At 39.1% G+C, this 27,371-nt stretch overlaps 1 protein-coding gene across 4 annotated transcripts in view; it reads right to left on the bottom strand.

The window, feature by feature from the left end:
- Nucleotides 1-9,355: 9,355 nt before the first annotated feature.
- LOC146482395 (uncharacterized) overlaps nucleotides 9,356-27,371 on the bottom strand; it is a 30,069-nt gene continuing 12,053 nt past the window's right edge. Inside the window, exons 2-8 of one of the 4 annotated variants that reach the window (XM_085107234.1) lie at nucleotides 21,074-21,182; nucleotides 20,638-20,799; nucleotides 20,418-20,495; nucleotides 19,959-20,026; nucleotides 19,129-19,242; nucleotides 10,635-13,349; nucleotides 9,356-10,022 (exon numbers count right to left, since the gene is read on the bottom strand). In XM_085107234.1, the coding sequence (XP_084963360.1) occupies nucleotides 10,659-13,349; nucleotides 19,129-19,242; nucleotides 19,959-20,026; nucleotides 20,418-20,495; nucleotides 20,638-20,799; nucleotides 21,074-21,182 (3,222 nt within the window). In that variant the 3' untranslated portion in view covers nucleotides 9,356-10,022; nucleotides 10,635-10,658. Of the gene's footprint in view, nucleotides 10,023-10,539; nucleotides 13,350-19,128; nucleotides 19,243-19,958; nucleotides 20,027-20,417; nucleotides 20,496-20,637; nucleotides 20,800-21,073; nucleotides 21,183-22,035; nucleotides 22,120-27,371 lie in introns of those variants that run through there. The other 3 variants (XM_085107236.1, XM_085107235.1, XM_085107233.1) reach the window with 3 other exon arrangements.

Below are 27,371 nucleotides of genomic sequence, written 5' to 3'. Positions count from 1 at the left end.
ACAGAGCGTAAAAGTAAGTTTTGGGCTGAAAGTAAAGTTTTCAGTACAAAGAAACGGAGAAACACACTACATGGAACATTATTTCCGAGAAAATGATCCACATGTTCTTAACAGAAATGATGAGGACCAGACAAAAATGGAATTTGACATGCAGGTTTATTGAAAGAACTAAAGGTGAAATTGAGGCCTAGCTCGGGCTGGGTTATTGAAAGAATAATGGAGGCATACGTGAACGTTGCACGCTATCAGCCACTGCGCGGAGGAACTTAAAACTTGGATCTTACACAAAAGCTGAAAAACAAATAATAATAATAATAATAATAATATAATAATAATAATAATAATAATAATAATAATAATAATAATAATGATAATGATAATGGTAATGATAATGATAATGGTAATGATAATGATAATGATAATGATAATGATAATGATAATGATAATGATAATGATAATGATAATGATAATAATAATAATAATAATAATAATAATAATGATGATGATGATGATGATGATGATGATGATGATGATGATGATGATGATGATGATGATGATGATGATAATAATAATAACAATAACAATAATAATCAATGTCGGAAACAGGGATAACGAATGTTTGAAGTGGGCGATCAGAGCTGCTTTATATCCTGCACCGAAAGATAAGAACCCATACAGACCGGCTGACGATGGCATTGATTATATTACGCAAGTATTGACTTTCCAACGCCAGTGAAACAAATAGACAAGCTTGAGGCGCAAAACACAAAGCTTGCAATCAATGTATTTGCCTTAGGATAAAATCATGTAACAGTGCAAAGGATAAGTGGGAAAGGAAAAAAAGTGCCAACGCTAAACCATATGCTTATTCAATCGGGTGAAAAGCAGCACTATTGTCATGTAAAACGAGTAAGCTCATTGCTCTTCGATCAGAGCGAAAACAACAAAGCAAAGCTATTGCGTTATGTGTTTTATTGGGTTTTCAAGAGAGGATTAGCTTCAGAATAAAAAAAAATACTGTAATGGAGTAAATGGTAGACAAACAACTGAAGGCAAACTGTGAGGCTTTGACACAGAAGATTCGTTTTGACAGAAAACTAAGAAGGGATAAATGAAAGCTACGCTGAGAAGATGGAACTGCATAAGGCTTATGGGTCTGCCCACAAAGTTGTCAGGTACGATGGTGAGGTCATTGGGCAAAGAGTTTACAGAGATGAAAACGCGATGAGAATGTTTTTAAATTGCATTATGCAAGAGGAGGTGGCAATAAGGGAAAATTTGGCCACCCCAAAGCCACTTGTGATGACGGCAGAAGACTGGAAAAAAACACAACATCTCAACCAAATGTCATATTTGTAACAAACGTTTGATAAAAGATCTTTCCTTTGACTCAATTACTGTTTATGACCATGGTACAGTTGATTATTGCGGCCAAAGCCACAAAAGATGTTATTACGAAGCACTGAAAATAATACAATTCGTTGGACCAAGAAGAGAAAAACAAGAAAGAGATATAATTGACCAATGCATTGTAAACAATCAGGAAACATGTTTGTTCTGCTCAGAAACTTTGAGTGAAAACCATTAAGACTCTGTAAAGGACCATTGCCACATAACTGGCAAGTACAGCGGGGTCGCGCACAATGAATGTAATTTTAAATTAAGAATAAAACCCAGGACGGACCAAATACCAGTTGTATTCCACAACCCGAGGGGCTACGACGTGCATCATTTAATGAAAGCGATGTCCAATCTGGAGAAAGAGATGAAATGCATTGTCAATAAGACAGGAAATATACTACATTTTCAGTTGGAGGTCTTTGGTTTATTGACAGCTTAAACTTTTGGCAAGGAAGTCTTTATTCACTTGTAAGCGCAACGCCCAAAGAGTTCATTAAAAATAACAGGAGCCATGCCAAAATGCAGCGACCTTCTTTTACAAAAAGGGAATCTATCCTTATGAATAGGTGGATTCATGGAATAGATTTAGCGAGACAAGGCTGCCCGCAAGCTTAACGACGAGCGCGCAACAGACGAGGAATATGCCCACACGCATAGGGTCTGGGAGGTGTTTAGTTGCAAACACTTGGTGATTATCACGATTTATACGTCGAAACGGATGTGGCACTGCTGGCAGACGTTTTTGAGAACTTACGAAAGATATGTCTGACACAGTATGGGTTAGATCCGGCGCATTATTATACCTCACCAAGCTTGAGCTGGGACGCGCTTTTGAAAAACACAGGAGTTGTGCTGGAGCTATTGACAGACACTGAAATGCGTCTATTCATTGAGAGGGGGATACAGGGTGGAATCTCGATGGGAAGCAAGAGATAGGCCAAGGCAAATAATCCCTTGGTACCAGATTATGACCCCAGCAAGCCAAAAAAATTCATCTTATATCTCGACGTAAACAACCTTTACGGATGGGCTTTATGGATGTTATGCCAACAAAGGATGAAATAATGGAAATGAAAATTCAAAGTCTGGAATGATTCTTGAGGTAGACCTTGGTATCCTTCAGAACTGCATCAAAAGTACAACAGCTATCCTCTTGCGCCAGAAAAAAAGGTTGTTGAGAAATGCTTGATGTCAGACTATCAAAAGAGATTGATGTAACACTGAACTTAACCCATCCCTCCCCCCCAAATACAACGAGAAGCTGCTTCTAAGACTTGAGGACGAAAACTAAATGGTTTATCTTAAGCAGGACATGAAACTTAAATGCGTACATTGAGTGCTTGAGTTCGAACAAGAAAGCTGGATGGAACGGTGCATCCAGATGAATACCGATTTCAGGAAAAATGCCTAAAGCGACTTTGAAAAGAACTTTTACAAGCTCACGAACAACTCAGTTTTGGGCAAAACAATGAGAAAACCTGCGTAACCGTATTGACATAAAAATAGTGCCTAGGAATGAGACAGACAAAATAAGACGCTTGGTTGCCAGTCCTTTATACTCAAGTCATGTCATGTTTTCAAACGACCTGGTTGGAATCGACATGCACAAAAGCAAGCTAATTTTGAGCAAATTAGTGTATACCGGGTTGACGATCCTTGACAAAAGCAAGATCCTAATGTATAATTTTTAATTACTACAACGAGTTAAAAAAAACCCAATACGGCCCAAGGTGTGAGCTCTTGTACACAGACACAGACAGCCATTTGCTGGAGATAGAAACGGATGACGTCTTCAAGGACATAGAAGCAAACAAAAATCTGTATGATACGAGTGATTACCCAAAAGATCATCCCCTTTATTCTAACGCGAACAGAAAGGTCTTAGGCAAAATGGAAAATGAGCGTGCAGGAATGCCAATAGCTACTGTGGCTGCCTGAGACCAAAGATGTACTCAATCTTGAAGGCATACGAAAACCATATCAAAAAAGCAAAGGGGAAAAAAAAAAGTTGTCAAGAAACTAATAATACATGAACAGTATAAGGAAACGCTTTTGAAAGAAAGCACTTGTGGTAGGAATGAACATTATTTAAAGCAAGGGGCATACGGTCTATGCCATGTACGTAAACAAGATTTCGCTTTCCGCTTTCCCCATTTGATTCTAAGCGATGGATAGCAGATGATGGATTAATACAAATGCTAAGGGGTACAAGCGAAAATCATTTATAAGTTTATTACATGAGTTCAAAAGAGAAGCCACAATTAAGTTTTTCAAATATTTGCAGGCGGAAGCTGTGTATTTAGAGGCACAACCAACAACTCTTCACGGATAAAGCCCACTTAGGCCTATCAAACAAATAATAAACAACAGGTTCGTTCGGTTTGGTTACAGCTCTTTCAATGTGAAAAACTTTAAAGACCAGATTGGATCTGTAGCTCTTTCAGTTCCACCTTCAAGTTCACCGGGTTGATACAAATATCTTACATCGACGAGAGGGAGAAGTTTTGTTTCGTTCAACCCAACAGGTCTCGAATATTTTGTTGAGGGTTTGGAGGTGACAGACTTCTCTTTGCGACAGTTGGTTTCTTGCCGGTAAGGCTTGTTACCTCGTTGTTCAGAGCCGAAACAACCTCAGATCAGGAAGCCTTTTGACCCACGCGGTCGACCGCCTACCAGAAGGCAGGTGCATTTCAACCGCGTATTGGTGTCCAAACAGGCGCTCAGCAAGGGTTTGGTTCAACAATTGCCTGGTCAAGGTAAATTTCAGTGCGCCCGTGGTGAATAGTCGTTTTGTGAATTTCCAAAGTTTGGAGACAAAGCCCATTAATTCGCGTTCAGGGTTAACTTGGCCCGCGTTTGCGGAGTTTTTGAAACGCACGCGCAACTTCGATTGCGGCAGTATCTTTGGATGCCAGAGGCTCAACTTCTTTGAATCGGCTGGAAACATCAACAGCGGTCAAATCATAATTTATACGTTTTTCGTCCCCGACCACGTCCCAGAGTGTCGTGCGGCAAAAGAAAAAGGTCGGCTTGGTGAACAGCGTTTGGCGCGGACGCATCGAATTTGGGGCGAGGAATGTGTTTCCTGTGTAGCTATAGTCGTTTCTGGAAGCGTAGTGGCACTGGTCGTATACGTTGCAGAACAGGTAAGGCCTAGTGGTAAAATGTCTCACGCACGAGCCTGAGGAACCGAAATCCTGGCCGTGTCATGCATCGTGTCCCTGGACGTAAAGTAAACTGCAACAAAAACAATTTACTTGGGGTATTTTTACACGATTCGCGTCACCAACTAACGTCCAGGACAATTCAAGTCAAGCATAAGATAGACGCCTATTTTCAAGCACCAGGGTCTCATTTTTTTGCTATCATGGATTGTTAAAGCTGGATCACTGGATAATGCGATTGGAGAGTTTTGATTGGCTTAGCGGCGATGGTGTATGAGCCATTATACCATGCCCGAGATATAGGGACCATTAAATAGTCTTCTAATAATTGTTCCTTCAGAGCGAAATCTGCATAATCTAGTAATATTTCTTGATTGTTTGTAATAAAACAATTATTCCACTAACGCTTGTTGGATATTAGACGATAATAGCCAATAATATCTATCATTCATATCCAACGCGCGCTCGCGGAATAATGGTTAAAAAAGTTGAGAAAAATGCGTAGATTTCAATCTCCCTTATAAAGAACGGTGCCTACTTTTGTCACTGCGCATACGTTCTGCGCATCTCGAGATACTCGGGTTTCCTATGGGTAGTAAACAAAACTTTATTTATACACGACAAAAAATTTCAGTAGTAATAGTCTTATTCCTTATAAGTATATTTTATTAGAGCGCGAAAGTAATCTCGCGCTTGCTTTGGTTTTGCGTCCTGGCTACGCCCTAGGATTGGTAAAAAAAAAAAAAAAAAGAAAACCCGCGTCACTTTTCTATACGAATAAGAATTAAAACCAAACATGTTGCTCGCACGCTTTTTCCCGCGCTTGGCGTCGGTTACATGTATTTGCTTCGAGTTCTGTTTGAGTCTGTTGTCATTGGTTAAAGCAATTACTTTCCTGTTGGTGTTTCGGCACTCAATTGAAAACCGTTCCATATACATATTTAACACAAAAACAAGTATAACACGTAAACAAAATGGCCGTCGAACCGAAAACTTGTGTTAGCTGCAAAGTTTAGGATTAAAATACACTTATAGAGTTTCAGTTTTGTTTTCTATTTACATGTTTTATCAAATTTATGCATTAAATTGGATGCGTCTGAAGTACAACTTCCAAACTCACACGCTTTTCAGACGTTTTATCCGTCTCCCCCAGACGGATAATACGTCTCTGGACGAATTGAATCCCACGAACGGTTTCATACGTCGCTTTACCGACAAATATTCGACTGAAATGCGACGTATAAACTAGGCCATCCGTCTCCTACCCATAACATGTTTGATTTACTTCGCACAAATATTCCTCCACCATAACCCACTTGGGAAGGAGACGGCTGACAATTCTGACCAGCCGATTGTCACAATCCCTATATTTGTCGCATAAATTTTGTTTTAATAATAAAACTTTATTTAAGTATCGATTTATTTAGCACTGTGGTGCTTATTGGGGACACTATAAATAACTGTAAGTAACTGAAAGAAATAATGTAGACTAAAGACCACTAAACATAAACGTTTGTACAAACGCCAACTTGGCAGTAAAGTCATACAATCAGAATATTCATACATAACAAAGCTTTTATGCTGAATGCCAGAGCTTGACTTCAGAGAAGAAACTTTCAGTTAAATTTGGCATCAAATAATGCTCATTGACGCACCCAACAATTTTTGTCTCTTGGTACATGATATGAAAATACCGTTCCAGCTCGAAGTGTCGGGAATTCTTATCAGCTGTTTGTAACTTGGCGTATGCTAGGGTTTTTGCACTGAGTAATTGTGATGTAAATGGATGTTTGTCTGCGGACATCGCTCGTTTGTTCCCATAGTGGACCCTCTCCCATCAGGTGCAACGAGCAGTTTTTTTCGGTGGATATCTGTTCGGAAGACCTTAAGTCATCTCAGAAATTCAGATTTAGTCGTTACTGAAGTTTACAGTTTTCTTCGACAAATTGTCAGCGGAAGATTTCGTGACACTGGAAAACTAGTTCATTTCGTTTTCGAAGACGACAAATATAGCAACAAACAACAGCTGGCAATTTAGAGGTTGAAATTCTGTTTCTTTCTGTTTCCTATGCTAAGGCATCCGCCGGAATCGATCTACCTGTGTTATCTTACACAAACATGTCTTAAAAAGGGCAGAGAACGACAAAATTTTAGGTATTTACTTCAATGTTCTTACTGGGTGACCCCGTTCCATCCCGAAATTTTTCATTTATGTCTGCCGTTTCACTGGTGTAACTCAAACTTGAAAACACACTTGGGTAATATGAGCTTTCGTTAAAACTGAATTACTGACCAATGCAATGCAAGTTATGTTGATTGGCTTAGCGGTCATGGGGTGTAAGCCGTTACACCCCGCTCAAGAAACGCCATTGAAGCTCCATTGAAGTCTTCTGGTCTTCTTTGCAAAATGAAATCGCAAGATCCAGAAATATTTAATTTCTTCTCTATTTTCTAGAAAAGCAGTAATTCACTCGCGCTTCTTTGAAATTAGACTACGAACGGTACCTTATTTTTGTTAGGGATAGCTGAAAGCGAGGAAGCCACGCGAAACAATTTTAGTTCCGGCATGCATGTCCTGCTCGCTTTACTGTCCCGAAGAAAACAAGATGCCTAGACTGGTATTTAAGCGTTATACTGTACCTGATTTATTTCCATTGTACGCTTCGCAGGTTTTTGTTTTTGCGTTACGGTACTCGAGATCATACCGGAAACGTCATGACAGGGGCAGATACATATCTGACTCACGCGCTGTTCAGAGCTATTTATACTTCCTGTTTATCTATTGGGTTACGTTATTCGAGATCATACCGAAAATTGCATTCAGAAAACGTCATGATCCGGGGCAGATTACATTATCTGACTCAGAAGACAGAGGACGACATTATTACGCGGGATGCCCTGAGGGCAGACCGTGTCTAAAAATGGGCTCGTTATCAATTTTTTTTTTCATGGTAGCTTCAAATCTACACGTTAATTTATTCATTAAACTCTGTCCTCTCCTAGCAGGAATGTATTGTTCTGATTGTCTTCAAAAAAAGCGGCCCAATGAAAATCCATTATTGGCGCGTATATCATGAGGGAGGGGACCCTCTCATCCCTGCGTGTGTGACGTCAAATCATCATTTGACTTATTTATTAAACCTGGATTAATTTCTGCCCTCCCCTATAGGGAAAGTTTTTGTCGACTATTGTGGCGGTCAAATTGTTTACATGTTTTAAAACATTACCTGCGCTGCATGCTTTGTCGAACAGATGTCTAAACGTTACTTGAAATTCACTGCATAAAAAAGTTGAAGGATTGATTGTCAAGTTTTCGTGTTCATTTAGGAAAACTTTTCGTCTGTCTTTAATTTTTGTCTTCAACGATAATATTGTCTTCTGTCTTCTGAGTCATGATCTGGCCCGGGTCATGACGTTTTCCGAAAACAATTTCCGGTATGACCTCAAATAATGGAATGCAATAGATAAATAGGAAATATAAATGGCCCTGAATAGCGCGTGAGTCAGATATGTATCTGCCCCTGTCATATGACGTTTTCTTTCGTTAGGTTGCCGTCGTAGTTTCCAAGGGTGGGGAGAGACAACGCAACTCAAATTTTTTCGTTGAAGAAATAAGGTTTAGCTGTTCTATTTCGCTCACATCCGACTGTAGATTCGCCTGCAGTATAGTGATTGTCACTTCTCTCTTGAATGCAGGAGACTGAGGCTCGAGTCCTCGCCAACTAACCATATTTTCACAAAATATGTTATATCTTGCTTTTACCCGATTTCTTTGTTTCTTTCATATAACAGATCATTACAGTGATCCCATTCAAATAATGGAGTGTTTTTGTCGAGGGACTATCGGCTGATAGTTGCCCTGCGAAAATTCGATGTTCTTAAAACAAATACCGAGGCTTATTTGCTAATTTTAATTAAGAACATTAAATTTCCAAGAGGCAACCATCAGACCGATAGTCCCAAGACGGAAGCATTCTATTGTTTTCATCGTTCATCACTCAACTTTCTTCCGAACAGAAGTCATTGAGAGTGGCATTTCGAATTTGCAGCTCATCAATATAAAAATTTAAGGTGAAAGGTTAAAATAGTCAGAACAAGGCGAATGAACACCATACAGGATAAAATGTCTGTTTGGTAGTGAACTGCAAGAATAAATGGGAGATATTTGCGCGGACAAGTCAGTATCCATCCGGGCATTTTCGCCCGACGAACACCATGCAATGACAGTATCTCTCCTCGGATGAACCCTATCACATCACGTGATCAATTGAAACCAATCAGTAATAGTCACCTCCCGTGGAAATATGGCTGACTCACTTTGAACGAATATTCCGAGCTGTCTGCTTCATGTTGCATTGTTGTAGTATCCGCTGATAAAGAGTGGAAGAAATGGCAGTTGTGACAGCAATGAATAGACCAATTTCTATGCAATAAAAGTCGTACTTGTCTACGAGGCTTAAGGGAATAGAACAACAGAAATAAAATTGAGGCTAAGAGATGAATAATTAATTTAGTTTGTTTTATTACCCTAAGCCTCATAAACAAGCTAGAATTTGAAAATTTCGAAATTAATTAATTCGTAATTAAACCTGTGATAAACAGGAGTCCTACTTTTATTTATAGTTTATTTATTTTGCCAAACCACAAATATAATGAAAACAAAAAAAAAAAATAGAAATAGATTTAACAATAGCGAGGAGACCTAAAGGAAACTATGAAGCTTATATTAATTAGGTCTCCTCAGTTATTGTTTTACAAGATGAAATTGAAGACATTAACTAGTACAATCTTTATGTAAAGATATGATTATAATACACTGTACTGTACATGGGCGGCCCGAGGAACTCTCGATTACAAAGGTCTAAATACGACCTATTCCCCAGCAGCGACTAAGAAAAATGTCTCTCATGGTTAATTGTATCAATAATGTACATCATCAACATGACATTTATTTTGCGTACGAGATTAAAATTTATTTCGAAGCAAACAATGTTTCTAAGGCATAATTGCTGTATCTGCTGCACTATACAGAATTGACAAAATTTATTAAATGTATCATTTGAGACCGATCGAGTCTCGTCTTATGCTTTCTTTACATTCATCCGACTTGCGGTTTCGGCAGTAAAGAATTGTCGCATTTCTTAATCAAATATAACCTCCTCGATAACGTTACTGGGTCAATTGGAACTACGATGCTTTTGTCTTTCTTTAGTATGAGAAAATTTCATTATTTGAAGGTAGAGCGAAGACTACTTGAAAGGGAGTCCGGACATTTGATAACCGTTTACTAATAAAACAATCAGAACCCTGCGATACTTAAATTAACAAGCTATTTACAGTCCTTTTAATGAGTTCCCAGTCATCGTTGTCGTGTCGTTATGATCCTTCGTCATGTACGCCATCACAAAAGATCCTCTGGTCTTTTCTTCATTTATTACTGAGATCCGCACTCAGTAGCTACAAAGCAAAAGCAAAAAACAGATACATTTGAGTAACAACTAGAAAAGTCTGAAATAATCGCGTATAACAAGTTTAGTGAATAGTGACGAGGGAGTTTGTTTTCGCTTTCTCTACCCGCTATGATTTGTCATTCTATAAATGATCTAGATATTTACTGGACCAACTTGAAAAACTGCTTGAATGTTTACATTTTCGGATCGAGACTTAATCGTTTTCCGATCAAGTCATTCACCACCATGTGTGGCTGCAAAACCGCTAAACGCTAGGAAATATCATATTGGCCATCACTAAGGGCGTATGAAAGGCTAACTTATTTTGGAGTGAAAGTTTACTGGCTTCACATTAAACTTTTTCTAACCGGAAAACAATCCTGAGTGATAAAAATAAAACAACAACAACAACAACAGCAGAAGAGCAAAGAAGAAAAACAACATTCGGAAAACGCACTTGGTTGTTAGGAAAAATTGTTATTTTTTTTTCTTTATATCGGAAAATATCAGGTTTCAAAAATTTTGATTAAATCAGAGCTAAAAAAAAAAGCGAAATTGGAGGGAGTTTTGTACATTTTGTAGTTCCAACAGCTCAGCATTTCAATATCAGCTTACTTACATTCCAGGTCAACTAGATGGTCAACTATTCCTTTCCACTAAACTCGATTGTGACGTCATCACCAATGAGTACAAATGGTGCCCAGTGTTTCACTTCACTACGCCTGTCAGATTCCCTCATGCATTCCATGACTTCGTTCAGAGCTGCACTGGCACTCTTTCCTTGCTCTAAGTGCTGGTAGAAACTTCTCATGAACTCCATAGTGGCCTCGTCATCTATCGCCCACAATGACACCAGAACAGACCGAGCACCGGCACCCAAAAATGCCCGTGCGATGCCAACCACACCCTCAGCCTTAATTTCCCCGCGGGCACTATGACAACAACTCAATACAACCAGTCTTGCCCGCATCTGAATATTCAGCACATCTCTCATCGTTAAAACGAAGTCTTCCTCCACAGGAGCCCGTGATACTGGTATAGGGTTTGGTGCTAAAGCAATTTCTCCTGTTTCCATCCGCCCGTGTGCTGCAATGTGTACCAAACCAACCGAAGAGAGTCGTTTCAACACTTCATTCTTCGTTGCCTGTCTTCCAATGAGCGGTGCAGTGTGCAGTATTCGCCCAATCATCTGCACCTCTTCTTGTGCGAATGGCAGCTGCTGTAACTTCTTCCTCTCGAAAGTAACATCTTGAACCCAAGGATCACCCACGAGAAGCGCCCCAGTCTTAATGTGGTAATCGGCTGGACAATCTGCGATCAATTTCAAACTTGTCAACGATGGAATCACCCGTACTCTGAAAGATTCGCAAAGGTACCTTGAATCTGAGTCCATGAATGCAGGGAAAGGAGCCAAACACAATGGACCCTCGGGGACGAATATAACTTCATTGTCAACCAATAAATCTTGGATAGGACTAATGATGGTCTCATATAACAAACTTAAAGCACTTTGCTGGAGATGTGAGGATTGATTTCGTCTCTTATCAGGAGGGGATCTCTCATCTGCAAGGTTTTCTTCTCTCGCAGTATCCAATGAACGATCCTCACATTTGAGAACAGCTCTTACATTAATTTCGTGCCTTGCGGTTGACATCAAGGAGCTCAAGAAAGTGTCGACATCAACTTGACCATCGGGCATCTGTTTGCGTCTTAACTGAACATCCTTTCCTTTCTGCAAAACCCACAAAATTACTTCTTGGTGCTCAAGCGCTATAAAAACTGTACTACAAGGAAGAAAACCTGAAATGTCAGCTACAGTTTCTATTTCTGTGCCAGTTTCTACTCGGGTGTTTTTGGCTGCATACCTGAACTCCAAGAGATCTTTCAGAGCCTGTGCACGCCCCTGTTCAGCAGATAACAGAGCCTCCATAGTCTTGCCTTGACATAACAACGAACGCCATAAACTAACGTATGCATGCTGGTGCAAATTGCGCAAGCTCATCTTCCAGTCGTCCTTAAACACAAGATGATGTGTTACATCATTGAGCGTTGTTACGCTTTGTTGAAAACAATCTGCAGCTTTAAATATGGAGCCAGTTGATTGAAAGACCTTACCAAGGCGATAAAATGAATCGCCAATTCCAACTTTGTCCATCACTTGTTTTGCTATTTCTATGGCACGTTCAAGGTAGTCTATGGCTTTCTTGAAATCGCCAAGATTGTGATAAGCGACGCCTAGATTAGCATACGCCTTTCCTTGAAACGAAATTACTTCAAGTTCTTTTGCGATTTCTAGGAAACTTTGAAAGTACTCTATTGCTTTTTCGAAATCTCCGAGAGTGCAATAAACACTGCCTAGATTACTATACGCCGTTCCTTCACCTGAAATGTCTCCGACTTCTTTTGCGATTTTTAGGTGATGTTCATGGTAGTCTATGGCTTTTTTGAAATCTCGAAGACTGCAATAAGCGAGGCCTAGATTACCATACGCCGCACCTTCACTTGAAACGTCTCCAATTTTTTTGGCGATTTTTAGGTGACGTTCACTGTAGTCTATGGCTTTTTTGAAATCTCCAAGACTGTAATAAGCGCCGCCTAGATTACAATACGCCGTACCTTCATCTGAAATGTCTCCAACTTCTTTTGCGATTTTTAGGTGACGTTCATGGTAGTCTATGGCTTTTTTGAAATCTCCAAGTCTGTAATAAGCGCAGCCTAGATAACAATACGCCGTACCTTCATCTGAAATGTCTCCAACTTCTTTTGCGATTTTTAGGCGACGTTCACTGTAGTCTATGGCTTTTTTGAAATCTCCAAGCCTGTGATAAGCGTTGCCTAGATTACGATACGCCGTACCTTCATCTGAAATGTCTCCAACTTCTTTTGCGATTTTTAGGTGACGTTCATGGTAGTCTATGGCTTTTTTGAAATCTCCAAGACTGTGATAAGCGTTGCCTAGATTACAATACGCCGTACCTTCATCTGAAATGTCTCCAACTTCTTTTGCGATTTTTAGGTGACGTTCATGGTAGTCTATGGCTTTTTTGAAATCTCCAAGCGTGTGATAAGCGTCGCCTAGATTACCATACGCCATTCCTTCAAGTGAAATGTCTCCAACTTCTTTTACGATTTCTAGGTCGCGTTCAAGGTGTTCTAAAGGGTTTTTGAATTTTCTTTGTCTGTAAGACCCTTTTCCAAGATTGTAATGCAGCTTCTCCTCCTTCAATTTCTCATCAGGTTCCTTCACAATTTTTTCGTCACATCCATGGTTGTGTTTTGATATTTCCGATGCTTTTTGCATCTCTGCAGTTTGGACCACAAAGGTGCTATTGTCCTGTCAATCATAAACAACCAATCATGGAGCCAGTAACATGTGGTAGGTTGATAAATCACAATTGGTTTGCTAATCTTTTGTTTTTAACTAGGTGTTGAAATAATCTGTCAAGTGTTATACCACGAAATGCAACTTGACATTACTTGATTTTTAACAGCAAAGGAACGAGAACACATTTATAATCAATCTTAATCGACATCAGCATCCGCTCCGAAGCCTCCGAGCAAGCTCTCTTGTAGGTCAGCCGCGGAAGATAGCTCGAGCGAGAGGATTGGGGCCATCCTTCCGATCCCCAATTCCTCTTGCGGCTGACCTTTAAAGAGAGCTTGCTCCCGGGCGTTCCGCACCGTGTACTTTTATACACTCGCATACCGCCATGTACCAATTAAGATTTGTTCCCAGCCTTTCGTGATAAAAGATTATAACAGTTTTTAGAGAGAAGAAAAACGACATATAGACAATGATAGTAAAACACTATAAATAATGAAAATGAAGAAGTTTTTTTTTATTAGTGTGGAGTTGTCTCGAGGATAACAAGAAAAACAATTTAGTATGCGGGTTGCCTTGTTTTCTTTTTTATCTTCTTCTTGTTCTTCTTCTACATCTTCATTGACTTGGTATAGCCATCATTTAAAGAATCTTGATGTCATTCAATTCTGTCAGTTCTGTTTCGTAATTCGGGCCTTTTTTGAATAGGAACGGCTTGAAAGTAAAAATATTATTCACAATAGAAGCTCTTCGTGCACATTTTGGTGTTCAATTAGGAAACTTATTCTTAGTCAGTGCAGTAAACCATTTCAATATGCTTAACGTTTCAACAGAAATTTATTCACTAAAGAAAACTTTATGTAGTTTGTGAACATAAAGAGGTTAACAAAGGATAAGGACTGAAAAAGCAGTAAAATAAATCATAACACACCCTCACACAGAAACGCTTTTCCAATTAACGAGAAACAGAGAGAAGCAAATATTTAATGGATAATTGCTGAAGCACATGGCATTTTGAGAAATATTGCAGCTGCAATATTTCTCATAATGCCATGTGCCGAAGTAATTATCTATTATAATTATTGATCCCCATGAAATTCTATTGTTGTGTGTCTCAGGTTGGATCTTCGATTTTAGTCGCCCGTATGTGCGAGTTTAGTCGCAGGTATGTGTTATAATTGTGATGGTCATTGCTATATTGTTCCTTGTTTGTGATGAATATATCTTCGATTTTAATGGTGCCGAGGGTTGTTCTTGTAGCTCGTTGTTATTTCCGTTCAAAAACAATTCTAACGATGGAATTAATTCGTGCAAGGCGTGTAACACTGCAAATTTGTATACTTTATAAGCCAGAGAATTCAGTCATTTTACTCAGTGGCAACGTGGGTTTAGAAAGACGATGGATTCGTCGCAAGAGGAAGGATTATTTTTTACACAGAGCTCTACGAAATGAGATATTTGTTCGGGCATACAAGAATTTGACAAATGTTCAGCGATGCCCGGTTGAGCTGCATAAAAAAACTTGCCTCACGTGCCAAATGAAGTCAGCGACAACGCATTTTATTTGCGCGTTTTGCCAAAGCCAAATGGGGAAATATGGTACTACAAAAAGGCAGCAGGGAGAGAAACTTTAGGAAATGTTGTAAAGAAAATTATGAAAAAAGCGCAGTTCGATGGGCACTACACTAATCACTCTCTCAGGCGTTCTTGTGGTACACGATCCGGTATGATGCTGGTGTTCCTGAACAACTTGTCCAAGAAACCACTGGTCATAGGTCTTCGGATGGTGTCAGAGCATATAAATGTAACTCATTGGCACTCAAAAGGGAAGCAAGCGAAATTTTGCAAGGTTCTCTTGCAAAAAAGGCTGTAATTGATGTAGAGAAAAGGGACGAAAACGGTGCTGGGGAAAATTACACTGCACGAGAGGTTAAAGCAGTAAGCCCAGAAAAATGTGATCAAGAGAGTAGTAATCAGTCAATAGTTGTTAGCACTAATTCCACTAGAATTGTTATTTCCTATAAATAAAGTGATGAATATAATACTTCTTAATCCAATAAATTGTACTGCATACTATCAGTCTCCGTGATTGCATTTATTTCCAGTGTTTGAAAGTTTTAGTTGATTAAAGTGGCACTTCGAAACAAAACATTAAGTCGCAATGAACGAGAGTTAAACGCAAACGGTACTGTTGACAATGTTGTAAGCTATCAGTTTTTGTGCACTTTATACATTAAATTTTCTAAAACAGGCTGCAATATTTTTAATTATTGTAGCCTGCACACTGCAATATTTTTAGTATTGCGGCATGCTGATGTAGCGCGTTTAATTATATTACCCCTGATAATTTCCCTGCTGACAAAAAGGACCGCCTCCCTTTTCCTCAGACAGTTCTTTTGTCATCTTAAAGACTACAGTCGTTGAATTAATGCAGAGAGAGAAAAATAGACTGAATTTCATGGGGATCAGTAATTATTGTTTTTTTTTTTGCTCAGATTTATGGCAAGCAATCTACCAAAGTAAGTTGTTTGAATGGATGAAGAACTTTGTATTAAGTCTAGTAATTTTTTGGGATACCAAGGAACTTGCCAACAATCAAACTTTGCTGGTGGTGCGTAAAAATAGATTTCTATACTCTGCATGGGCGTTCACAACATGTAAACTCAAAATAAATTCCCTTTATTATTTATTCAAACGTTAGACGCCAGCTAGCGTAGTTTCGTTTCAACAGCGAGGTATTCTAACCCTGGAATAACTCCATACTGCCGTGCAAGATTAAAGGGACACAGTCACCTGGTGCACATGCGCATTAGATACCATTTCTTGGCTGATTTGCATATCACACTTCATCACAAGTCTCGCGCTGAGAAGCGCATCCTGTGAAAAATGTAAACAAACCTTGTCGAGTCGAAGTTTTTACCAGTCAAAATTATTATAGTGATTATAGACCTAATGTCATTTTAGAAGACTCATTTTCTTGATACCATGGAGAATTTACTGATGGACTTGTCCAGGGAAAGTCAAACGTCAACGAATACCTCTGAAGTCAAAGAATTATTTAATCGTTTATTTCGGTATCCGGTCGTGTGAAAAATTATCTTAGCTGTTTCTACGTTTCACAGTGTTTGCATGAGAAGCAAATTGATTTCAAATATTAGAGAATATGTCAATTTTAAAACGTAGCGAATCGACTGAGCTGCAATGTAGCGAAACGACTTTGTAGCGAAACTACCGGTAAGCTTTATTTCTGCTTTCAATCATATATTTTGCTTTTATAATTTCGTTTCTATAACTTCTCCGTTATCTAAATTTAGGAACCAAACCCATGTCGTTGCAAGAACGCTTGCTCGACCCGTAGAAAACAAGGTTCTACTGGAGGTTTTCCTTGTCGAGGAGATAATCGACTTTGTACCGAAGCTTGTCTTCGTCTGAGCTCCAAACCAAGCAGCCATGACGCGTAGTTCGAATCGTTTACAAAGATTCCCACGGCACGAACCTTTCGCCAGGTTGAGAAAATGTAATTTTCCAAATATATATAATGTTGATTTGTTCTCCAATGTTTTTGATTGATTTCTCCCGTTATTTTAGTCAACGCAGGCGATTTCTTCCGCCCGGCGCCTTCACGTTTCCCACCTCTTCTTTTCATGTTCCGTTGGAGACGCGATCCATACTGTTTTTAACCAAATATGATAAAATAATATCATAGGATGAGCAAGAGCATACTCAGAAACAGGTTTCCAGTAAAAGATTGAAAATCCAATAAAACACGGGGAAGATTGAAGCGGATTTCTAGATGCCGACGCGTACTTTTGATTTCGGGTTGAGGTGGACGCTTTTCAAAATTGACAAAAACTAGCGTCCAGGTCAGCGCGGTCACAAAGGTGACTGTGTCCCTTTAAAACCTCATCGCAAATATCTTCCAAAAATTTAGTAACCAAAGCACCTCAAAACTTGAAACAAACAAGCGGTTAAGGTTAAGTGATATATTGGGTTCTGCTTTTCCAAAAGGCATGTTAAAAACTGAGGTCCCTAGAAATTAATCTTGATATCTCAGTTTTATTTAATCCATAGACGTACTAGTAAATTCACATCCAAAACATGGTAAAATGGAGCATGGTTGGAACACCTCCCTTGGGTTTCTTGTTCGGTTGATATATATGTAACCTCGTTTTATTGTCCATAGATAACCCATCGTAGTTTAAGGAGGGAGGGAAGTTTGGTAGATCTCGATATCAAACATTCTATATCGATACAGGGGCTTCCCTGAACGATATCGTAACTTAAGAGAAACATAGGTTGCCTCGATACCCTTCTATACCACTCAAGTGACCACTTGGAATAAGAAGCGCCATGTATACTCAACGCTAAGTTTAAGCAACTACTTTTTTAATGTTCTCTTGTGCAAAATTAATATAATAATTACTCTTTGTCTGTGATGCGTTGATGTTTCACTCGAACGGAGTATGACTGATATTTGATCCATTTCCAAAACTGGTATTGACCGAGCCTTAATTTTATCCACTATAAAATAAGGTGGTCATGTAACGAAGTCATTTGACGTCATTGATTGTTATAGCAACCAAAATTGTATCCGACATCATGGTAGCCTGCGTAGCTGGCAGGTTGTTTGGCGAAAGGCGAAAGTTGGGCGAAAATACAGCAAAACCGCGAGAAGAATGGGGAAAAGGAGATTTCAAATCTGCCAGATGGTATTTTCTTGCAGCTTATACCACTCGTTGTCGCGGCTTACACCTGTCATGGCCTCCCCGCCAGATAAGAAAATTTTATATTCACGGGCGGACAATATCGTCAGCTACGCAGACTAACATCTTGGATTTTCGATTGTTAGAAAATCGCTTCAAATGGATCGAAAACAATCGAAATAGACAAATGCCAAATATAATTTTGAAAACACAGAATTGTGCGTAAAAAAGCACAACATTTTAGGCAACTTGCCTACTTCAAACTTGCTTGCCATGAAAACAGCACTTGTTTGTTAAACAATATTCACGAGACTTATGGTAAAAAGAAAACAGGTATTAAAACTCTTGCCTCCTCAACCTACCCCACACGGTATAAGAGATACTAAACGTAATCCCAAAAGCGTTGAAATAGTTGGCATCTACCCTCCCCTCTCTGTATTATATTCTTCAGGGTTAATCTCGAAAATGTTTGCTTGTTGTAAAGCCCAGATGTAACGTGAGTAAGGCCTTTTTTACAGGAGGTGTGGTGATGCTAGGCCAAGGGCTCACAAGCAGCCAAGACAAAGTTTTCCTGGGTTTCCAAGTAAATCATTCGGGTGGGGTTACCCTAGTAACCGAGACAACTCACTTAATCCGACAAAGCAAACACGAAAAAATTGTTTTAGCCCCCAAACATTGGGATTGTATTAAAATTATAACGGCCTCGGGCGTTTTTTCACCTTAAGTTGCCGACATATGTCTGGTAAGGGATTCACAAGAGCAAAGCAAATGGCCAGGTACCAGGGCAACTTCCAAATGACAAAATGTTACGATTTGTTATTTTCGGTTGACAATTGATCACTGAGCCGCCAACAGGTCCAGCAGTTATCAATAGAGTACTGAGAATACTCGTTAGTGAAACCTAGACACTGGTCATTCTCGGAATTGTAATACGGTTTCCTAGTGTGCAAGGTGGAAAGATTCCTGTAATCCCAATTCAGCGAAACAACAAACAAGGTGCGATGCCACAGATTGGTAATGTTCTTTTAACATTGCTAATTAAGTTGTTTTTCTCAACTAATAAAAACAGAATAGATCTTCAAACTTACAGTATGAGTTTCTGACTGATCCTTCACTGCCTTTTTCCCTGTAGCTTGCAGGTTGCTTTGTTCCCTAACATACCGGCGCCTTATTTCCAACAACTCCTGGCTATTTTTGTCGATCTTACCTTGGTTAAGATCTCTAATAAGTCCGCAAAAACAGAGGTCATCAAGGGTTTCAAAACCCTTATGGGAAATACCGAAGACAACGAGTGTTCACTGGATTACAGAAGCTAGGACGTTAAATGGTATGACAAAGGCATTCAAGACATTCCATATGAGGCTCGATGTACCAAGCTATGTTTCGACCTAAAACCTTTAGCCTTTTCCTTAACAAAACAAGAATTTCAAGAAAGTCAAACGGCTAACAAAAAAATGACTCAAAACATTGTGTTGAAAGTGGGCGATGTGAGCGAGAAAACGGTCACCTTTTCAGAAACTTTTAAAGTTATTAATGTCAGAAAAGTATTTCTTAGCAGTAGTCTGTGTTTAGATTCCTCTTGGAGTGCCACGCTTCAAGAAAACGTTTCTTAATTTCTGATTGTCTTTGTCAATCTTACATATGTCAAGATTTGTAAGACGTAGGTTGTAAAAGTTATCAATGGTTGCTAAAACCGTCAAACTAACGGCACAAGGTCAAACGGGTAAGGCGCCTTAATTTCTTGACAGTTTGTTTGCTCTTCCGAAATTTAAGAGAAATAATAGCATTGCAATTGTCATGGAGAATCAAAGAAATCATTTGTTCTAATCAGTGTTGATTTTGTGCACAATAGCAGGAATGAGGCTTCGTATTGAATCTGATCAATATTTTTCGTTGTAGCTTCGGCAATAAAGGATACTGCTAATCCCTTTTCGCACCACGTGATGGCCCCCTCAAATTGACTCAGCTGAACACAGGCACTTGCCCCTAATAAAAGAGAATAATGTAAGTTCTATATGTTTTTTTTTTATTGAAAACGATGTAGATGGTATAATTAAATACCATACCAGAAGGTACTTCTAAGAACACCCACCGAGGAAAGGACACCCGCGGAACATTATCCCGGGTGAGCTTAGCTGCAAGAAGAATATATTCACAAATGTGACAGTTTGCGTCGAGATATTTAAATTTTGTATCTGTCATATATGTAATTAGTATTAAACTTTATGACGCTTTATTTAATCCGCTATAAATACAAAGTGGTTTTCAACGAACGTAATTTTAAGTGAAACATTTTGAACGAAACGTACTTATGACATTCTGAACTGTAAATAACAGCCGCCTCCATAAATGGAGTTTTATTCTTCAGAAATCTTACCTCTCACAATCGCTTTGATAAACAGTGGCTGGAAACCAGTGGCAAGTTTTGCATCTCTTAGTGAATCTTCATAATTTCCTGTAGAGGGATAGATACAAAAAGATAAATAAATGGGGAGGTAGTACATTAAATAATGAGGTTTCAAATTAGAGTACTCTTTAAATTTGCGATGTTAAGACATCTAAGTTAGGCAAAACCTTAAAATATAAAAAGATCTTACCTAAACAGAAATATGCGTCCGCCCTGTTGCTGTACAGTTCGGCATTCAGTTCTTTATCCTTACAGTTCACTTGAATTCCCTCCGTGTAGAAGTGTATGGCGTTGCTGAGATCTTCGTCTTCGTATCTCTCATTACCTTCATTATTGTAAACCTCTGCTATGGCTAAAAATCAAATTAAGTAGTTTAAAGGTCTTGGATATTAATCATATCGCCCAAAATCCGATTATAAGCCACTTCGTGAGAGTTTGGAGGGGATGGGGGATAGGTGGGCTTACAACCGAGGTATATCAGCGGGGATTGGAACTGGTGATACTTGCACACCCGGGCTACAAAGTAAAGAAATGTGGGGAGGGGGTTACTACAGGAATCAAAATACAAGATGTGGTAAAGAAGATATACTTTTTAAAAAATCATCTCATCATATGTTTCTTCTCACCTCTCAAAGTGTTGTCATCAAAATCCAGTTTATCTTCACCAACTGGAGTGACGTCACTCTCACTTGCAACTTTGGTTGGACTCCTCGCCATGAATGCTTGGAGTTCAGCCTAGGAATTGAATGTCCATTACTATGTCAGTCATTGTTGTTGTATTCAAAGACGAAACTGAAATGTTCGTATAAAAAGAAAAACACCAAAAAAGGAGAAATAAACAAATGGAAGATGGCCGCCTTGAAAAAATCATGACGTAATGTCTATGTCTTAGGAACAGTAATGGTATTTATATACAGCATTTTCTATATACATGTCCAAATGCCGGTTACATTACTTCAGTGCGAGGATGAGATCAGATATCAGCATATGTAGGCGCCACTTACAACCCACCCAACCCATGAAATCATGAAATAGCACAAAGACCAGACCAGCACACCGGATACTCCATGCCCTACTCTTTGCGATTAGTGTGTGGGTTCGTTAATGTCCCACAGGGCTATGAACATTGAAGTTTTGCGAGAAGGGGCTTACGGTTCATCCGAGACTAGTTTCTTCTTCTAGTCTTATCCGAGAAGACTAGAAAGTGTAACCATTTGCAGATGTCATTACAAACTCAGGGCAGCACTTTCTCCTCAGTTATTTAAAGACCCTGAATGTTGGCCCGGCCGGGGTTTGAACCCACTACCTCCCACACGGTAGTCCGATGCTCAACCAACTGAGCCAACCGGTCATCACCTTGTTCCGGGCCTCAAAAGGAAAAGCGCAGTTTATCCTCCCAGCTGCAATGCCACAGCTTTAGTTATGAAGGAGGAGAGGGGGGGGGGGGGGGGATGGGATCCGCTTAAACCCCAGCCCCAAGAGACCAAAAAGCCCGGTCTTGAAAGACTGAAAATAAGCGGCTCATATTTTTATGCCCGTCTGGCTTATCAGGAAAAATTTGAATACAGAGGACGAAATTAATACCTACCTGAGAAGCGCAATGTATAATTTACATCATGTGATTTGCCAGGGTGGCCGGCTGCAAGAAAAAATGTTGCACGCCAAGATCAGTATGAAGTACAAGACAGTTATATTTAAAAGGGACAAAACATTCACACAACCTCAAGGACAAAACTACTGACACTCAGGGGTAAGTAAGTGGGTTTGTGAAGGGTGGGGTAGGGAGTTTCTATTAGAGTATAATTTTGAAAATGAAAACTTCACATTCGCGACTCAGATAAAGGAAGCATTTTTTTAGAATGAGAGGCTTGTTCCACGTTCTTATTTGACGTCCTAACTACCGGTAGGGTTTTCCTCCCATGACGTCAGAAGAAAAACGAAAACAGAATCGTTGATCAAAGATCACCGAAGGATGAACAGAACGGCTGGTTCCGGTCACGCAATTAAAGGAAAATCTAGTTGACGGAAAATTAGAATTTTATGTTTATTTCCTTATACATTGAACATTCTAAAGGAAAATAATGCAACAGTTTTAAATGAATTTTCCTCAAGAAGAAACTTCCTTTCGGTGTATGTTGAGTTCGCATATTTCACAAACAACTCCTTACTCTATTTTACACGGCCTTTGGTAACTGTTTAGGCATATATCTGTACTCAATAAGGAGAACGAAAGCCTAATTCAACGCTAGGTGTCTTGTGTCATTCAGGCGAAATCAAATCCAGTTGTTTCTCTGTTTCGACGCACCCTTGTCACACTCCTATAAACCCTATTGACCTCACTCACACAAGAATTGACTTTGTGTGATGCTTCTTGTTAACAAGTTTGAGTGGCGTCCCGGCCGTTTAGTGAAATTTCTACCTCGATAATTCTGCATGGAAATCTTATTAATCCGCCACCCATATTAGTTTCTACCTATTTAATTCACATCGTAAGTCGCAAGTTAGTCAACAGGCAAAAGGTTCAAAGTTAGAGAGACAAGCCAGCGAATTAACAAAATCAGAAACTTACAGTGGGATGTAGAAGTTAACTTGTTCCAAAATCCTCTCTTGTGTGCATTGTAAGAGGGTGGGTAGAAAAACAAGTGGGGGATGTTCAGTAGAGACCACTTTTCAGTGTTTACCGTGTAGTGTAGCGCTTTGCAAAACTTGCTTTCATGAATACCACGCGGCTTGAAATTGCATTCTTTATAACCCGAGTCCCTATCTGCGACGCTGCGATCTATGTACTATCGGTGAGTTTCAAAAGTATATACGATCATGATTTCATTGCATTTTGGCCTAATCAATATGTGAGAGCTTCTCTTGGTTAAATAACCTTTGACCACTAATGGTGACACGTTTCATTAGTTTACAATCAGGCCGCGAATTGTTTTTCAATGATGCGTAGAATATAGTATTTTGAATCTCATTTTGGTTTGGACCGGTCACACGATTTTGGCCTTTATTTGGCACGATTTAAGTTTTTATTTAGCGTCATTTGTCACATTTTGGCTGCCGAATTCTTCATCTTGTAAATAAAACTTGTTTGAAATCTCTACTTGTTTGTTTTGTCGTTCCTTGCGCTACGCGAGTTTTTGTTTGCGATGCAGTGCGTTTGTACTTTGCTTTTCGCGAAGAGTTCTCGTGCGGCTCGAGTCATTCTCTCCTTCTCTTATCCTTGCCTGCCTTTAAATGGCTTTGAATCTGCAAGAAAACTTCAATAAATACAGTTAAAATTCATATTTGATGTATGCAAGAGTGATTTTACCCATTTTCGGTTTTTGACATGACCTGTCTTAACAGTTTTATGCGGCCGCTAATTATTCATATTTGGAGCTCGCCGCGCGTAAAACACAAAAAAAAATTAATTTGATTTGTGCTTTTCTCCCTGTCCTATATGTCCATGCATCAAATGATAAAATTTTTACACTTTCCGGCAGCAAAATTCCTCCTCTTTCGGATGAGCTTTACTTTGAAACTTGATCCCGTCTATAGTGCCACTGCACATATGGTTTATTTCAAGCGTTTGGATCACGCAGTCTTTACTCCAAAATTTCTAGGAAATTAGCATAATGTCACGCGTCACGCTCTGAGGGGGCAATGGGTTAAATGACAATTGTCTGCCGTATTTGTTATTCGAATTGTAAATTCTTCTTCAGAATTTCTAATCCAGGAAACAAGAGTCCATGAGGTCACAAGTCTTAATCTAAATCTAAATTTATAAATAGTTGGCAAACACACAAATTGCATTCAGTTTCGGGTAAAATAATATTTGCGCAGAATTAGATAAGGCTTCCATCTTCAGTGCAAAATCTCGCAAACAGAAATATAGCGTTCTGACTCTGTTGCCATGTAACACAAATTTAAGAGCTTGTACTTTTTTCACCATCTCTTGCTTTATAGCGGTCCAACATCAAAATCGGCGACTTTCCCTGGATAAGTTTTATCCTCCATGCAAAAAAATGAAACCAGTTAACCATGCTGTGCGCCCTCATGCGTCACAATTATTTATTTTGTGGTTGAATAACTTTAAAAGTTCTTTCTCGAGCACAGATGAAGATCCAGGGAAAGTAACACGAATAGAAACTGGTTAGTTAACCGACTCAACCGTCCACATTATACTGATCAGTGCTCGACAACATTTGAGGAAAAATACAATTTCTCTTGACAATATTCTCCGCTCGTGCAAATTTCCTTTATATCGATACGTCCTACCAATTGTTACTGTTACAACTGTACGAGGAACACCCTATTTACTAAATTTAATATATATATTTAGCCAAGCCTAAAAGCGGAGCTCCAATTTTTTTCATAGCATTTATAGAAATCTGCTTTTCGTATGAGCGTAGTAACCTTACCAGATTCTCATTCTTTCTGCAGTTATATATATTTTTAGTGCATATGAAGCAAACTTCCCATCGACAATAACAATAATAATGTCATACAGAAGGCAAAATTCTTTAATGCTGATTTGTTGTAACAGAAGGCATTTTTTCCTTAATTTTCCTTTCACCGCGGTAAGGAGGAGGTGATCTTCGCGCTTGTGCCCCAGTCTCGTCCCCAGAGCCCCAGCGCGTCAAACATGGCGGCGGAAGGGGCGGATTTAGTTGTCTTTGGCTCTTTGCTAAGTTGAAGAAGAAGAAGTTTTCTAGTTTGGAAGCGATCGAAGTTTTCCTACGCCTCATGTTATTTTTCCTGCGTGACTGTGTGAAAAATGTTCCGTTCTACAGCAAATTTGTTGGGCTGAAGGAAAATGTTTAGTTTGATAAATGTCAAAAGTAGATGGGGTTTTGCTGTGTCGGTGGAAGGCGAAAGGTCCGACGGCTCTGTCAATCAAGGAGGTAAGATAACTTCAAATCTTTATGTATGGATGCACATCTTTGTACTGTTGGATGTGTTTTTTTTTTCTGAAGGAAGAGCAATTTTCTAAAAAAATCTTTGATCTTTAATCAAGATAATGTTAAAATGGCAAGCTGATACGGACAATAGTAGGCCAGTGTTGTTATATGAATTGATGTGGTCGGTAACATAATATGTACAATACTAAGAGATCGTTTCAAACTGCGGGCCAATTGAAAATCGAGTCATTAATGGGGATTTACAAAATATTTGAGATTTCATCGTTTTCTACTCAAATTGAGTGATTTTTTTATTTTTTTTGATGTTCAGGTTCTATTTGAGGGAGATGCACATTGGAGATGTTTGAATACAGGAGAAATATTTCAAGTCAAGTTAGCTTTGGGTCATGTTTCTATTTTCTAATACTGTACTTGTAGCTGATTAATTCAATAAATTAGATTAAAAAGCTCATTTTTTAAATTTGTTTTTCCCAGGTTGATAGCTATTCTTATACACATGAAGTTTTTTTTTGTTTTTTGTTTTTGTATGTACATTGTATAAACTCAAATTAGGTGCTCAGTTCCATGCCTTTGATATTGATTTAAGAGAGTCAAGATGTCTTTCTTGCTCTCAACTTATCTAAGAATGCAGTATAATTTTCCCATTTGTTTTGGAAGGGATAGGAAAAACATGAACCTTTCATAACTTCCTGTCAATCACATTAATCCTTTTGTTTTGAGAGTGCAAAGTGATACTGTTTTGTTCAGGGAAACCACAGCAGTAATGCATGAGTCAACGAGCCCCCCCCCCCCCTCCCCCCCCAGGACAAGGTGGGGGTCTGGAAAAAACCTTGCTCAAATCTTGAATAATATCCCCACCCCTCGGGATCCTTCATAAACTCAAAGCATTACCTAATACCCCACCCCTGGAGTTTTAGCTAAAACTGGGGGCCCCAAAATTATGTCAAGCACAAAATATGTAACACCTTGCACACCTTTTTACCTGTTTCCTACATGCTAGCATAGGTGCGGTTTTACGTAATGTAAAATTTATTTTAGTCTTTTATGTAGGTATATATACAGGTCACTTATGCTGTATTGTAAAACTCCCTGACGAAGTGTGCGTTTGTCACACGAAACGTGTAGGACAAAATAAGTCGTTTTACAACTGTAAGAGTTTGCAGACGTGCTGCTCACTAGTTTTATCTAAAAAATTCTTTGACATTGCAGTCTGTTCACAAATCCCCACCCCCTCGGGGCAGCTAAATCTACTAAACGCTTCCAATGCCCCACCATCTCGGGCATGATTTTGTACCAAATCTCCTACTATTCCCTTGTAATCCCCACCTTGTTCTGGGGTGGGGGGTAGGGGGGTCAGGGTTTTTGTTGACTTGTACATAATTGTCTGGCTCTTATTCTTGATATTGCAAAGTCAACATGACAATCACTTGTGCCTTTTGCTACTTTATAGACAGTCATTTCAACTAACGTTGTCGGTTCAAAGCATAAAGCTAAAAGACAAGACCGAAAGTTTACGTGGGATTTTTATGAATAAATAATTCATCAAAATCTGTCATGCCTAGAGAAAACAATAGGTTGTAATTAGCAGTACAATGACCTGCACGTGCAGGGATGATTTTGATGAAATTATTCATAAAAAATAATCCCACAAAACATTGCGGTCTTGTCTATTAGCTTTTTTATTTTGATCCGACAACGTTAATTGAAATAGCTGTATATGAAAACTAGTAATGATCAAAACTGGATTAGAGAGTGCATTTGTTGACCTCAATCCTTAGGTTCTCTCTCCTTTGCCAAGTTGGCGATGATATCATCTGCCCCTGCAAAATCTGCAGGGGGTGCCATATACATGTCCCAAGATCCTTTCATTCATGGCAATCAAGGTTGACTCCAATCTGTGTAAGGAGTGCGTTCTTTTGATGTAATTGTTGAATGCAATAAATTTATTCAACAGAAAAATAAAAATGTTTTTGCAGTCCCTAGCCATCTGTAGCTGGATTTTAAATTAACACTACTGGAGTAAATC

Source organism: Pavona decussata, unplaced genomic scaffold, assembly GCF_977016875.1.
Source record: "Pavona decussata unplaced genomic scaffold, jaPavDecu1.1 SCAFFOLD_46, whole genome shotgun sequence".
NCBI classification, from domain to species: domain Eukaryota; kingdom Metazoa; phylum Cnidaria; class Anthozoa; order Scleractinia; family Agariciidae; genus Pavona; species Pavona decussata.
This window is presented reverse-complemented; position numbering and strand designations above follow the sequence as displayed.